The sequence below is a fragment of the Schistocerca cancellata genome, chromosome 4 (genome assembly GCF_023864275.1).
Source record: "Schistocerca cancellata isolate TAMUIC-IGC-003103 chromosome 4, iqSchCanc2.1, whole genome shotgun sequence".
Taxonomy (NCBI): domain Eukaryota; kingdom Metazoa; phylum Arthropoda; class Insecta; order Orthoptera; family Acrididae; genus Schistocerca; species Schistocerca cancellata.
Genome location: NC_064629.1, coordinates 77,332,784 through 77,347,120, shown reverse-complemented (window position 1 = coordinate 77,347,120; position 14,337 = coordinate 77,332,784). Strand labels below are relative to the sequence as shown.

At 46.1% G+C, this 14,337-nt stretch overlaps 1 protein-coding gene across 1 annotated transcript in view; it reads left to right on the top strand.

The window, feature by feature from the left end:
- The window catches only part of LOC126183648 (xaa-Pro aminopeptidase 3-like), a 208,967-nt gene that overhangs the window by 151,417 nt on the left and 43,213 nt on the right, over positions 1 to 14,337 (top strand). Inside the window, exon 4 of the mRNA XM_049925791.1 lies at positions 11,675 to 11,978. Coding sequence (XP_049781748.1) covers positions 11,675 to 11,978 — 304 coding nt within the window. The remainder of the gene's footprint in view (positions 1 to 11,674; positions 11,979 to 14,337) is intronic.

The window sequence follows — 14,337 nt, the reverse complement described above, 5'->3', positions numbered from 1 at the left end:
TTTGTGGGTACCTGAACACAGGGCTGCCGCATTGATGGATCGGCCGTGCTACAGTTGGGACACCTGTTTCATGAAATGGCCTCTCCAATCACCAGATCTCACACTGTGTGACTTTTTTCTTTAGGGACACATCATAGATCTGGTGTATGTACCGCCTCTACCACGTGATGTAGCAGAGCTCTGGGAGAGAATATGGGAAGTGACTGCCACAGTCGATGATGCCATGTTATGACGGGTATGGCATCAATTTGATTACCATATTGACATCTGCTGGGCCACTCATGGTTCGCATATAGAATGTTTGTAAAAAAAATTTTTCGGGGTTTCCCTTCAAAATGTACAATGTTTAGTTCTTGTGCAAGAAATAACTGAAAGTGTTGCTGGACTTTATGTACACCCTGTATATCTCTTTTTCAAACTTGCTGCTTAGTTCATGAATTAATACTAGAAATAAGAATAATCTTCACAGAAATTTAAGGTCAGGTACTTTAATCCAGAAGGGTGTCCATTATTCAGGAACACACATTTTCAAGAACTTGTCAACAGCCATGAACAGGTTAATTACTAATTAAGTTTTAGTTTAGAGGACCCTAAAGGATTTATTGGTGGTCAACCCCTTCTACTCCATTGATGAATTTCTCAATAGAATCAACTGATGTGTGTATCTTACTAAACATATTAAATAATGTGAAAATTATGTACAATCTGACTTCTGTACAAATTCACTGCAGTAATGTGATCAACTGTAAATAAGTACCATAAAATGATTTTTGTGTTTGATGATGCATGGTTACAAAAGCCTAAGAATTATCATGAGAACCTCAGTGTGTTGAACATTTACATGTTTTGCGACAAGTTTGCTATTATCTTTCTTTGAAAATATGTTCAAGCTTTTTTGGACTTTTTACACATCTATGAGAACCATTTCACTGGAATCTGTGGATGGTACATTAGCATATTTACATTTCTGTGTAAATATGTGTTGTGTATTCTTGTTTCCTGACATTTTCTACACCCTAGAGGATCTCCTCACTATGGATTGATTGAAACAAAAACTATATCTAATCTAATCTAAAAGGGTGGAGTAATAAAGTATTGATTGTTACTGAGCAGCAGAGTTTGATTTTACAAATGTGTACTTTCAAACAAACTGCTTTTATTCTGCTTGTTATTCTATTTTTAGTTAACAGTTAAGTTAACTTCAGAAGACATGTTACTTTGATTCCTTTGGTCCCCTTGATTGTAATCTCATGTTTGCAGATGTGCTTGTGGTAGAGAAAGTTTTTCGATTAGTTTGCCACAAAAAATTCTTTCACCATATTTGCCTAGTCTGTTGTCAACTGTGTGAAATGATATAGATACTTGTAGCTTACAAATTTCATCTCAGTCTGTCTCTTGCAAAATATTTAAAAAATACTCTTGTATCATCAATTAGCCTCACTAAGTGCAAACGGTGCCTGTGTATGTTTTGTGATACTAGACTGTCTCAATCTACTATGTTCCACAATCACACATTTTATTCAGTACATTATTTCAGAGTTATAATGTAAAAGACATGCACAAAATTGCTTACTAATATAAACATCCTGAAGTACTGACGTTCTGAAATTTGCATAGATAATTTGTGTTGTGATATGTTAAGGCATTTCTATTAAAGCACTGAGCTCTTTAATACATGATTAATGCTGCTAATGCTGATTAACTTAAATCTGCAAATGAGGAATATGTGCAAATTAAGAAAAAATTTACCTCTGTAAGACGATAAAGTGCAAATATATTCTGAGCAATCATAAGTTGAATAAATAACTAATAACTAATGGCACTGGCAGTTTTGTTCACTTCTCATGTGGGCATCATTAAAAGGAGACTGAACACAATATGCTTTTTCTGTTTTACTGCAACTTTCTGATTTTCCACGGTTAGTGCATTTTTTCCTTTCTTATTTTTAAGTGTTGACCATGATGCAAGTTTACTGAAATATGAACTAGAACATGGCAAAACTATTTCATAGCTTTCCCCATAATACTGTCACAATTAAGGTCCTATTTTAATTGAGAAGCCTTGTAGTTGTATGTGCTCATTAATAGATTTACTTCTGACAGATCAGGAGAACGTTGTTCTGCCGTAGAAGTGAATTGTGGTTGAGTTTTGGCAGTGAGTGTGTTTAAATTCATATGAAGCTTTCAACAATTTTTTGTTTAGCGTATCTTTTGAGATTAAGATGTGATACATGTTTGTCAAAAGCAGATCATTTTTGATAGAAAATCGTTCAGCATAATTGAACATAAAACATACGTAAGTAGAATAGTGTCTGTTCTGCTGTTTTTAGACACCAGCAGCTGTTAATTTTTCCAGAATCCAGAAATGAATTTCTCTTATTTTAAAATGCCTTCATTCTCACCATTCATGGAGAAGTTCAATCTGTTTGACTTCTCAAATGTATGATTCTGTTATTAAAAATAAGATGTTTTAGCTGTCAAGTGTAGTAACTGACTGTTTCTTCTCTTGAGGTGTACACACATTTTGAGTAATAATCCAGAAAAATGAGATAAATTCAGTATGAAGTAGTCCTTTTTGGCTGACCATAGCATCTTGTTACAAAATTAGAATTTGCTTGTCTTCCAAATGATTCATTAATGAGTTTTTCTTACACATCTACATCACCTGGATTTTCTCTCTCCCTCTCACTCCCCATACCCTTCTACACCCTACTCTCTTAACATTCTTAGAACTGTTTATGGAATAGAGAGATACTTATTCACTACCTGTGTCCTCACTGACTTGATTGTTATTCAGTATTTAGTCTCTCACAATTCCTTGTCTTATCTAATCTTATGATCAGCAGAGAGCTTTCATTTTTTTTCTTTGTGTGTGTGTGTGTGTGTGTGTGTGTGTGTGTGTATATGTGTGTGTGTGTGTGTGTGTGTCCACAACCCAACAGTATTTCAGATCTGAAAACGAGTTCTGTCTAGACTGTTACTGAATTCATTTATTTTCCCCCTGCGGGTTCGGGGGTTAGAATAGGCCCGCGGTATTCCTGCCTGTCGTAAGAGGCGACTAAAAGGAGTCTCACATGTTTTGGCCTTATGTGATGGTCCCCTCTCGGGTTTGACCTCCATCTTTCTAAATTATTCCGAAGAGCGAGCCAATTGGGGAAGGGCGCCTTACGTGGTGCACTGTATCCGTCGTGCATTGAGACCTTTAGCCGGCTTTTTCGTCGTTGAAATGGTGTCCCGCTCGTTTTCCATCTCTTGGGCGAGGATACGTCCCTGGGTGCGATTCCCACGCTGCACTCTGCAGTGTTTCTTTTAACTGCGACGACGACCTTGGACAGTTTTGCACCTAAGATCCAGCACGGTAGCCAGTCCGTTGTGGTGGGGCCGCCATGTACCCTCTTGGTTGTAGCCCCCTGACAACACAGGGATCGCTCTACTGATGCCTGCGCCGTTAACTCCCCATGTATGCCAAGGAGTAGATGCCCGTCTCCCTGGGGCATTAGGACTCCCGGCAATGGCCATCCTGCCAGTTGGCTATTGCTGCGGCTGGGTGGCGCCCGTGGGGAGGGCCCTTGGTCGGAGTAGGTGGCATCAGGGCGGATGACCCGCAATGAAGCGTGGTACATCATCTCTCGCTGGCGGCCAGCCGCCAGCAGTCTCTAAGCGTTCTCGGGCTCAATTTAATGCTGAAAAGTACAATCCGAAAACATTCTCCTCTCTGGCCACGCCGTGGGAGGAGCGTAAGTCTCAGGATGGAGGTAATAGTTATTCGCCCCGATTCTTAGTTTGTACGAGAGCTGATGGGGAGTCTTTTCTCTCCACAAAGCCTCAGTTCTTCGTTGAGCATTTAGAGGACAAGTTTGGGGAGGTGGAGGGCTTGTCAAAAATGCGCTCTGGATCAGTCCTGATCCAAACGGCATCCTCTGCCCAGTCACGACGGTTGCTTGCTTGTGACAAGTTGGGGGATGTTGCTGTTACGATCATGCCGCATAAGAGTTTAAATATGGTTCAGGGAGTTATTTACCATAAGGACCTTCTTTTGCAGTCTGATGACGAGCTGCACGCCAACTTAGAGCGCAGGGGTGTACATTTCGTCCGGCGCGTTCATCGGGGTCCGAAGGAAAATCAGATAGCTACCGGTGCCTTCATCTTGGCCTTCGAGGGTGATACGTTACTGGAAAAGGTCAAAGTGATGGTCTACCGATGTGACGTCAGGCCCTATATTCCTCCCCCGATGCGGTGCTTCAAGTGCTGGAAGTTCGGCCATATGTCTTCCCGCTGCACTTCCAGCCTCACATGTCGAGATTGCGGACGCCCGTCTCATCCCGATACTCCATGTGCCCCGCCTCCCATCCGTGTCAACTGCGGGGAGCACCATTCACCTAGCTCGCCTGACTGCAAAGTCTTTCAGAAAGAGCGCAAAATTATGGAATATAAGACCCTGGACCGGCTGACCTATACTGAGGCCAAAAGGAAATATGACAGACTCCATCCTGTGAGAATGACATCTTCTTATGCAGCTGCTACGACAACTGTGCTAGCCCCATCAGTTTCGAGACTTCCAGCCAGCTCGATAAGCAGTAAGACTCCTCCTGCCCCCTTGCCTGTGGGGGGCTCTACCCAACCGGTTGCTCCTGCACCACCTACCTCAGGAGCAACCTCCTCCCACCCGTCGGGGACGTCCGTCCCCGCTTCTCAGCCGGAGAAGCGTCTAACTTCTTCGGCTACTCTCGCCCGTAAGAGTTCCCTTGGGACCCTCCCTTCCCAGGGTTCCACCAGCGGGAAGGATGACGGCCGCCAGTGGCATAAGTCCTCACCAGTGGCCGGGCGTAGGGCTTCACGATCCTCCTCTGTCCCGGAGACTGAATCGGTGAAGCCTTCCCAGCCGGTGCAACCCAAGGTTCAGCGAGAGAAGTCCAAGAGAAAGACCTCTAAGGCCAAAGAACTTGCGGTGGTGCCAACCCCACCGTACCTTTCGCGCTCTGCGTCTGAGGATGCAGTCGAGATTCTAGCATCCGCTGAGGACCTTGATCTCGCTGGTCCCTCAGACGCCATGGATGCCTCTCGTACGGGTACTGAATCGGTGGCAGTGAGTGAACAAGCGGCGTAAATTGCCTTCCCAGTCCTTTCACGCCTTTCTCAGCCATGGACAATATCATCCTCCAGTGGAACTGCGGTGGTTTTTTCCACCATCTAGCTGAGCTCCTACAACTTATCAGCCTTCACCCTTTCTTCTGCATTGCTCTTCAGGAAACTTGGTTTCCAGCAATGCGAACCCCCGCCCTCCGTGGCTATCGGGGTTATTATAAGAACCGGGCAGCATATGAAAGGGTGTCGGGTGGCATCTGCCTCTATGTCCTTCACACTCTGCACAGCGAGTCTGTCCCTCTCCACACACCTTTAGAGGCTGTCGCTGTTCGGGTGTGGACGCCACAGGCTGTTACCGTCTGCAGTCTTTACCTTCCACCGGATGGTGATGTCTCGCAGCATGTCCTGGCTGCGCTGATAGCCCAATTGCCGCCACCTTTCTTGCTATTGGGCGACTTCAACGCCCGTAACCCTCTGTGGGGTGGGTCAGTGGCAACAGGTCGAGGCGCCATTGTTGAGCATTTATTGTCACAGCTCGATCTCTCGATTTTAAATGATGGTGCCTTCACACACTTCAGTGTGGCGCATGGCACATACTCCGCCATTGACCTTTCAATATGTAGCCCTAGCCTCTTACCGTCTGTCCAATGGAGTGTGCATGACGACCTGTGTGGTAGTGACCACTTTCCGATCTTTCTGTCACTACCACAGCGTCACTCTTCTGGGCGCCCTAGCAGATGGGCTATGAATAAGGCTGACTGGGACTTGTTCTCCTCCACTGCCGCTCTTGAGTCTCTCTCTAATGACGACATTGATGCGGTGGTTCAATCGGTCACCACCGGCATCGTTACTGCCGCCGAATCTGCCATTCCCCGTTCTTCTGGGTCCCCTCGGCGGAAGGCTGTGCCTTGGTGGTCGCCTGAGATCGCTGAAGCGATTAAAGATCGCCGGCGGGCGCTCCAGCGTCACAAGCGACATCCCTCCTTAGACCACCTTATCGCCTTCAAACGGCTGTGTGCGCGGGCCCGCTTCCTTATCCGCCAAGGCAAGAAGGAGTGCTGGGAGCGGTATGTGTCCACCATTGGCCTCCATGTCACTCCTTCGCAGGTCTGGGCCAAGATTCGACGCGTCTACGGCTATCGGACCCCTGCCAGCATCCCTGCGCTCTCACTGAATGGAGCAGTTTGTACTGACTCCGACGTCATTGCCAATCGCTTAGCAGAGCATTTTGCTATGAGTTCCGCTTCTGCGAATTACCCCCAGGCCTTCCGCTCCATTAAAGAGCGGATGGAACGTCGGAGCCTTTCGTTTCGCACCAACCACCCAGAATCTTACAATGCTCCATTCAGTGAGTGGGAATTTCGCAGTGCCCTAGCTGCTTGCCCTGATACCGCTCCTGGGCCAGATGGCATCCACTGTCAGATGCTGAAACACGTTTCAGTGGACTGCCAGCGGCGCCTTCTCGATCTTTACAACCGTCTTTGGGTCGAGGGGGTGTTTCCGTCGCAATGGTGGGAAGGCGTTGTCATCCCCGTTTTGAAACCTGGAAAGACCCCTCTGGAGGTGGACAGCTACCGCCCCATTAGCCTCACCAACGTTCTTTGTAAGCTTCTCGAACGGATGGTGAGCCAGCGCTTAAATTGGGTACTGGAGTCTCGGGGCCTTCTGGCTCCGTCTCAGGGTGGGTTCCGGAAAGGCCGCTCCGCCGCCGACAATCTGGTGAGCCTGGAGTCGGCCATCCGTACTGCCTTTGCCCGCCGTCAGCACCTGGTCGTTGTCTTTTTCGACATGCAGAAGGCATACGATACGACATGGCATCATCACATCCTTTCTACGCTTCATGGATGGGGTCTTCGGGGCCCTTTGCCGATCTTTATCCGCAATTTCCAGTCGTATCGTACCTTCCGCGTGCAAGTTGCAGCCTCCTATAGTTCCACCCACGTCCAGGAGAACGGTGTGCCACAGGGTTCTGTTTTAAGTGTCTGCCTGTTTTTAATAGCCATTAATGGGCTCGCTGCGGCCGTGGGAAATTCTGTCTCTGCTTCCCTGTATGCTGACGACTTCTGCCTTTATTACAGCTTTACTGGCATTGCAGCTGTTGAACGTCAGCTACAGGGCGCTATCCGTAAGGCGCAGTCTTGGGCTGTAGCACATGGGTTTCAGTTTTCGGCAGCCAAGACCCGCGTTATGCATTTCTGCCGGCGCCGAACAGTCCATCCTGAACCGCGGCTTTATCTTGCCGACGAACTCCTTGCTGTGGTGGAGACCCACAGGTTTTTGGGGGTGGTTTTCGATGCCCGGTTGACTTGGCTGCCTCATATCCAGCAGCTTAAACAGACGTGTTGGCGGCATCTAAACGCTCTGAGATGCTTGAGCCACACCCGCTGGGGCGCCGACCGTTCTACCCTGTTGCGGCTCTACCAGGCGTTAATCCAGTCCCGTCTGGATTATGGGAGCCTGGCTTATGGCTCAGCATCCCCATCTGCGTTACGGGTGCTGGACCCAATTCTCCACAGTGGGATACGCCTTGCCACTGGTGCTTTCCGCACCAGCCCTGTGGACAGCGTACTAGTGGAGGCAGGTGTACCTCCACTGCGGTTCCGGCGCCAACGTTTGCTGGCCGCTTATGCTGCCCATGTTGTAAGCTTGCCCGGGCATCCAAATTATCGTGTCCTGTTCCCGCAGTCAGTCGTCCATCTGCCAGACCGTCGGCCCCAGTCGGGTTGTCCGATCGCCGTACGCATCAAGGAGCTTCTCTGCAGGCTTGGGTTTTTCCCTGTTCCACCTCCTTTCCGGGCGCCTCTGCGTACACCCACGTGGTGTGTTCCTTGCCCTTGCCTTCGGCTCGACTTGGCACAGGGCTCGAAGGACTCGGTCCCTCCAGAGGCCTTCCGCCGCCGCTTTTATTCCATCCTGGCCACGTATCAGGGCTCTGGAATTGTTTACACCGACGGTTCGATGGTTGCTGGTCGTGTCGGGTATGCGCTAACTCTAGGGGACCATTCCGAACAACGGTCCTTGGCGGCTGGCTGCAGCGTTTACACTGCTGAGCTAGTCGCCATCTTTCGAGCCCTAGAGTATATCCGCTCCTGCTCAGGTGAGTCCTTCGTTATCTGTAGCGATTCCCTGAGCGGTTTATGAGCTCTCGACCAGTGTTTTCCTCGTTCTCGTCTGGTGATGGCTATCCATGAGTCCCTGCATACTCTTGCGCGTTGCGGCCGCTCTGTGGTCTTTGTGTGGACCCCCGGTCATGTCGGTATCTCAGGCAATGAACATGTTGACCGCCTGGCGAAAGAGGCCACGAGTAAACCATCTCTGGATGTTGGCCTCACAGAGGCTGATTTGCGGGCAGTCCTCCGCCGAAAAGTTTTTGCGCTTTGGGACGCTGAATGGCGCGATCGGATTACACCCAATAAACTCCGTGCCATTAAGGAGATGACGACTGTGTGGCGGTCCTCCGTGCGAGCCACTCGCAGAGACTCAGTCGTCCTTTGTCGGCTCCGCATTGGCCACTCCCGGCTAACACACAGTTATTTACTGCGCCGGGAGGACCCTCCTGTATGTCGCTGCGGGGCGGCTTTGATGGTGGCCCACATTCTGTTGGCCTGCCCCCTTTTAGCTGTGGTCAGGCAGACATTTGCGCTGCCTGATACGCTCCCTGCCGTTTTATCTGATGACCCTGTTATGGCTGCCTTAGTTTTACGTTTTATTAGGGCGGGGAGTTTTTATTCTTTCATGTGAGTGTTTCTGTTTTATTTTATTTTTTGTGTTGATTCTGGCCTTTGGCCTATGATTTTAAACTGATCTTTTAATGTGTTTCTAAGTGGTTGGCTTTTCCTTTTTTATTTCTATGGTCGGACTGTCACACTCTGTGTGGTTTTAGTTCATTTTGTCTTGTCCTTGTCTCCGTTTCTCTTGTTCTGTATCATCTGTGATCTATTCCGTTCCTCGTTTTTATTCTCTGTGGGTGTTCTTTGTATTTGGAAAAAGGGACCGATGACCGTAGCAGTCTGGTCCCTTTCATCCCCCAAACCAACCAACCAACCAACCAATTCATTTATTTAACAATCATGAGTTTTACATGTGTGCCATTCTCAAGTGATATGGTGCATTATCACTTGAGAGTGGCGGACATGCTCAAATCACAACTGCGAAGTAAATAAATCTAGTAACAGTCCAGATGAAAAATATTGTTGTTCCTGAAAGCAGAGAGGTTGTCTTCTAGAACATATACTTGTTGCAAAAAACTTGTTTTGGATGTAGGTATTACAAAGAGTGATGTGTGTTAAGTAATTAAAGCAGATATCAACCCAAAGTTTCCGTTGAAAAGATGAGTACTCCATGAAGCATGATTTTGTTGGAGGTGATATATCTTTGTCTTTCTCCTGATTTGTAAAGTGGCTTATTCAGCTCACTATTGGGAATCTAAAATTTAATGTAACACACCCTTCCCTTCCTCTGACATGTAAACAACTCACATAATCAATTATCATGGACTTGTAGTTTAACATGGAAACAAAATTACAGTTAAATTTCCATACATCCAAAATTTTGCAAAGGGCATTGCTGGGCACAAGACAGTTAATCCATGAATCATTAATTAACAAAGTTTATTTTTGAGTAATGCACCAACTTTTAAGTTAATTTTGAAAAAATCATTAATAGACTCTATAACTTCCATTAACTTTCTTTGAACCCTTTAATCATTTATTAGGTACCCACTCTTTGTGACAAAAATGACACCACACGATGTGCGGAAATCATGTTCTGACAAGTTCAGGTCATGTACCTGTGTGGCCATGCTGGAGTGCGTGCAACTGATGTAAACAGCCGAGTGCGAGTGAGAGAAACTGCAGGTGTTGGCTGTTTATTGTTGTTTGTTTACTAAGTTCATATGTACTACGTTTTGTTAGTAGATAGTGTGTAGAAACTAAATCATGGAATCGGACTTTAGCTCTACAACTGATGAAAATATGTGGGTGGATTTAAATAATCTACATCTACATCTACATTTATACTCCGCAAGCCACCCAACGGTGTGTGGTGGAGGGCACTTCATGTGCCACTGTCATTACCTCCCTTTTCTGTTCCAGTCGCGTATGGTTCATGGGAAGAATGACTGTCTGAAAGCCTCCGTGCGCGCTTGAATCTCTCTAATTTTACATTCGTGATCTCCTCGGGAGGTATAAGTAGGGGGAAGTAATATATTAGATACCTCATCCAGAAACGCACCCTCTCGAAACCTGGCGAGCAAGCTACATCACGATGCAGAGCGCCTCTCTTGCAGAGTCTGCCACTTGAGTTTGCTAAACATCTCCGTAACGCTATCACGGTTACCAAATAACCCTGTGACGAAACGCGCTGCTCTTCTTCGGATCTTCTCTATCTCCTCCGTCAACCCGATTTGGTACGGATCCCACACTGATGAGCAATACTAAAGTATAGGTCGAACGAGTGTTTTTGTAAGCCACCTCCTTTGTTGATGGACTACATTTTCTAAGGACTCTCCCAATGAATCTCAACCTGGTACCCGCTTTACCAACAATTGATTTTATATGATCATTCCACTTCAAATCGTTGCGCACGCATACTCCCAGATATTTTACAGAAGTAACTGCTACCAGTGTTTGTTCCGCTATCATATAATCATACAATAAAGGATCCTTCTTTCTATGTATTCACAATACATTACATTTGTCTATGTTAAAGGTCAGTTGCCACTCCCTGCACCAAGTGCCTATCCACTGCAGATCTTCCTGCATTTCACTACAATTTTCTAATGCTGCAACTTCTCTGTATAGTACAGCATCATCCGCGAAAAGCCGCATGGAACTTCAGACACTATCTACTAGGTCATTTATATATATTGTGAAAAGCAATGGTCCCATAATACTCCCCTGTGGCACGCCAGAGGTTACCTTAACGTCTATAGATGTCTCTCCATTGATAACAACATGCTGTGTTCTGTTTGCTAAAAACTCTTCAATCCAGCCACACAGCTGGTCTGATATTCCGTAGGCTCTTACTTCGTTTATGAGGCGACAGTGCGGAACTGTATTGAACGCCTTCCGGAAGTCGAGGAAAATAGCATCTACCTGGGAGCCTGTAACTAATATTTTCTGGGGTCTCGTGAACAAATAAAGCGGGTTGGGTCGCACACAATCACTGTTTCCGGAATCCATGTTGATTCCTACAGAGTAGATTCTGGGTTTCCGAAAACGACATGATACTCGAGCAAAAAACATGTTCTAAAATTCTACAACAGATTGACGTAAGAGATATAGGTCTATAGTTTTGCGCATCTGCTCGACAACCCTTCTTGAAGACTGGGACTACCTGTGCTCTTTTCCAATCATTTGGAACCTTCCGTTCCTCTAGAGACTTGCGGTACATGGCTGTTAGAAGGGTGTCATCTAATGTAATGCGAGAAAGTTTGAAATTAAATATTTTGATAGGAGACGAGGCTCTGGATGAATTTGTGTGGATGTTTTTATTCAATATATAATTTGTGTGTTGTCATAAAACTAACTCTGAATGTGTTTGAACTGCTTTATACAGCCAAAACATAATTTTTTTTCTCTCTCTTGTAGACCTGGTCATCACCGAGACCTTTCATTCACCGCCTGCGTCTTTACAAATCTGATGCAGAAATAAATTTGATGAAGACTTCATGTGAAATAGCATCCAAAGCAATTGCAACAACGATGTCCGTCACAAAGAATTGCACAACAGAACACGAATTGCAAGCTCGTGTCGATTTTGAGTGTCGAATGCATGGGGCACAGCAACTTGCTTATCCCCCAGTAGTAGCTGGTGGGGATCGTGCCAATATTATTCATTACATTAACAATGACCAGGTTTTGAGAGATGGAGACATGGTACTGATGGATGCAGGTACAAATTTATATATATATATATGGTTATAATAGAAGGAAACATTCCACGTAGGAAAAATATACCTAAAAACAAAGATGATGTGACTTACCAAATGAAAGTGCTGGCAGGTCGACAGACACACAAACGAACACAAACATACACACAAAATTCAAGCTTTCGCAACAAACTGTTGCCTCATCAGGAAAGAGGGAAGGAGAGGGAAAGACGAAAGGATGTGGGTTTTAGGGAGAGGGTAAGGAGTCATTCCAGTCCCGGGAGCGGAAAGACTTACCTTAGGGGGAAAAAAGGACGGGTATACACTCGCACACACACACATATCCATCCACACATATACAGACACAAGCAGACATGAGACATGATGAGGCAACAGTTTGTTGCGAAAGCTTGAATTTTGTGTGTATGTTTGTGTTCGTTTGTGTGTCTGTCGACCTGCCAGCACTTTCATTTGGTAAGTCACATCATCTTTGTATATATATATACACTCGCGCGCACACACACACATATCCATCCACACATATACAGACACAAGCAGACATATACCCGTCCTTTTTCCCCCTAAGGTAAGTCTTTCCGCTCCCGGGACTGGAATGACTCCTTACCCTCTCCCTTAAAACCCACATCCTTTCGTCTTTCCCTCTCCTTCCCTCTTTCCTGATGAGGCAACAGTTTGTTGCGAAAGCTTGAATTTTGTGTGTATGTTTGTGTTCGTTTGTGTGTCTGTCGACCTGCCAGCAGTTTCATTTGGTAAGTCACATCATCTTTGTTTTTATATATATATATATATATATGCACAAGTTCCCTAACAATAAAGCTTACATATACACAATTGCCATCCCAGTCTGATAAGGACCCAATAAACTGAGTGACATTTGTGCAGTGGACTGTAATTCTAGGCCGAGCTGCTACGTTATTTATATTTTGTCTGAAAAAATTGCAACACCGAGGAGGAGTCATGTGAATTAAGCATCGTCTACACCTGAAACGTGATGTCTATTCAAATTTCACACCATTCACATGAGAGTGATGCTAGTAGCTCCACTACGAGTACGCAAATGCGGTTCGCTTTATGTAGACACTCTAACGATCGTGAGCATCAGTTACCTTCGAGACCGGATGTGTGGAGTCGACGTTAGTCGAGAATGCCTGTAAGGTGATAGAGATGCCATCACCGTACCGAGTTCGAATGAAGTCGTGTAATAGGTCTACGAGAAACCGGATGTTCCTCCTGTGATATTACCGAAGGACTCGGCAGGAACGTAGCCACTGTACACGGTTGCCGGCAGCGGCAGTTACGAGATTGTACTGTTGCAAAAAGACTGGACTCCAGAGAGCGATGTGGCCCTGCCTAGAGAGAAGACCATCGTGTTTAGTGTGTGGCTATGGTGCATCGTACTCCGTCTGCAGCAGCAGCAGCAGCTGGCATCACAGTGACACAGTGAACTCTTACATGTAGGTTACTTCCAGGGCAGCTCCAAGTAAGACACCCTGTAGTGTGAAATCCACTGACCCCAAACCCCCACCATCTGTGACTTCAATGGTGTCAAGCAAGAGCTCATTGGAGAGCAGGTTGGAGGTCTGTTGTGTTTTCTGGTGAAATGTGGTTTTGCCTCAGTGTCAAATGGCTCTGAGAACTGTGGGACTTAACATCTACGGTCATCAGTCCGCCTCGGTGTCATTGGTGGCCGTGTGGTGCCAGTGATTGCCTCGTGTCGGGTAGGAGGTTTCCAGTTGAGGGCCTGCGACAAACTTGTTATGTGCGTGACACACTGTACCTACACGTGGAATATGACAGCAGAAGCACTCTCTTGGTTACCCCGTGCACCTTGACTGCAAATTTGTACATCGATCTGGTGATTTCACCTGTTATGCTCCCATTCCTGAACAGCATTCCAGGAGGTGTTTTCTAGCACGATAATGCTCACCCACATATTGCTGTCATAACCCGACACGTTCTACAGACTGTCAATATGTTGCACGCGTGCTCGATTACCGGATCTGCTCGAATGGCTCTGAGCACTGTGGGACTTAACAACCAGATCTGCCTCTAATCGAGTGCATTTGGGACTTCACCAGTTGACAACTCCGGTGTTATCCACGACCGGCATTAACTGTCCCCGTATTGACCTACCGAGTGCAGCAGACGTGGAACTCTATCCCACAAACTGACTTCTGGCACATGTACAACACAGTACATGCACATTTGCATGCTTGCATTCCGCATTATGGTTGTTAATAATGTATCAACATTTCACATTTCCACTGGCTTATCTCACACTTTCATTGACCAGTGATCTTGCAATGTTAATCACTTACACATGTTACCTATACCAATTTATTTCAAAAATTTCATTACTAT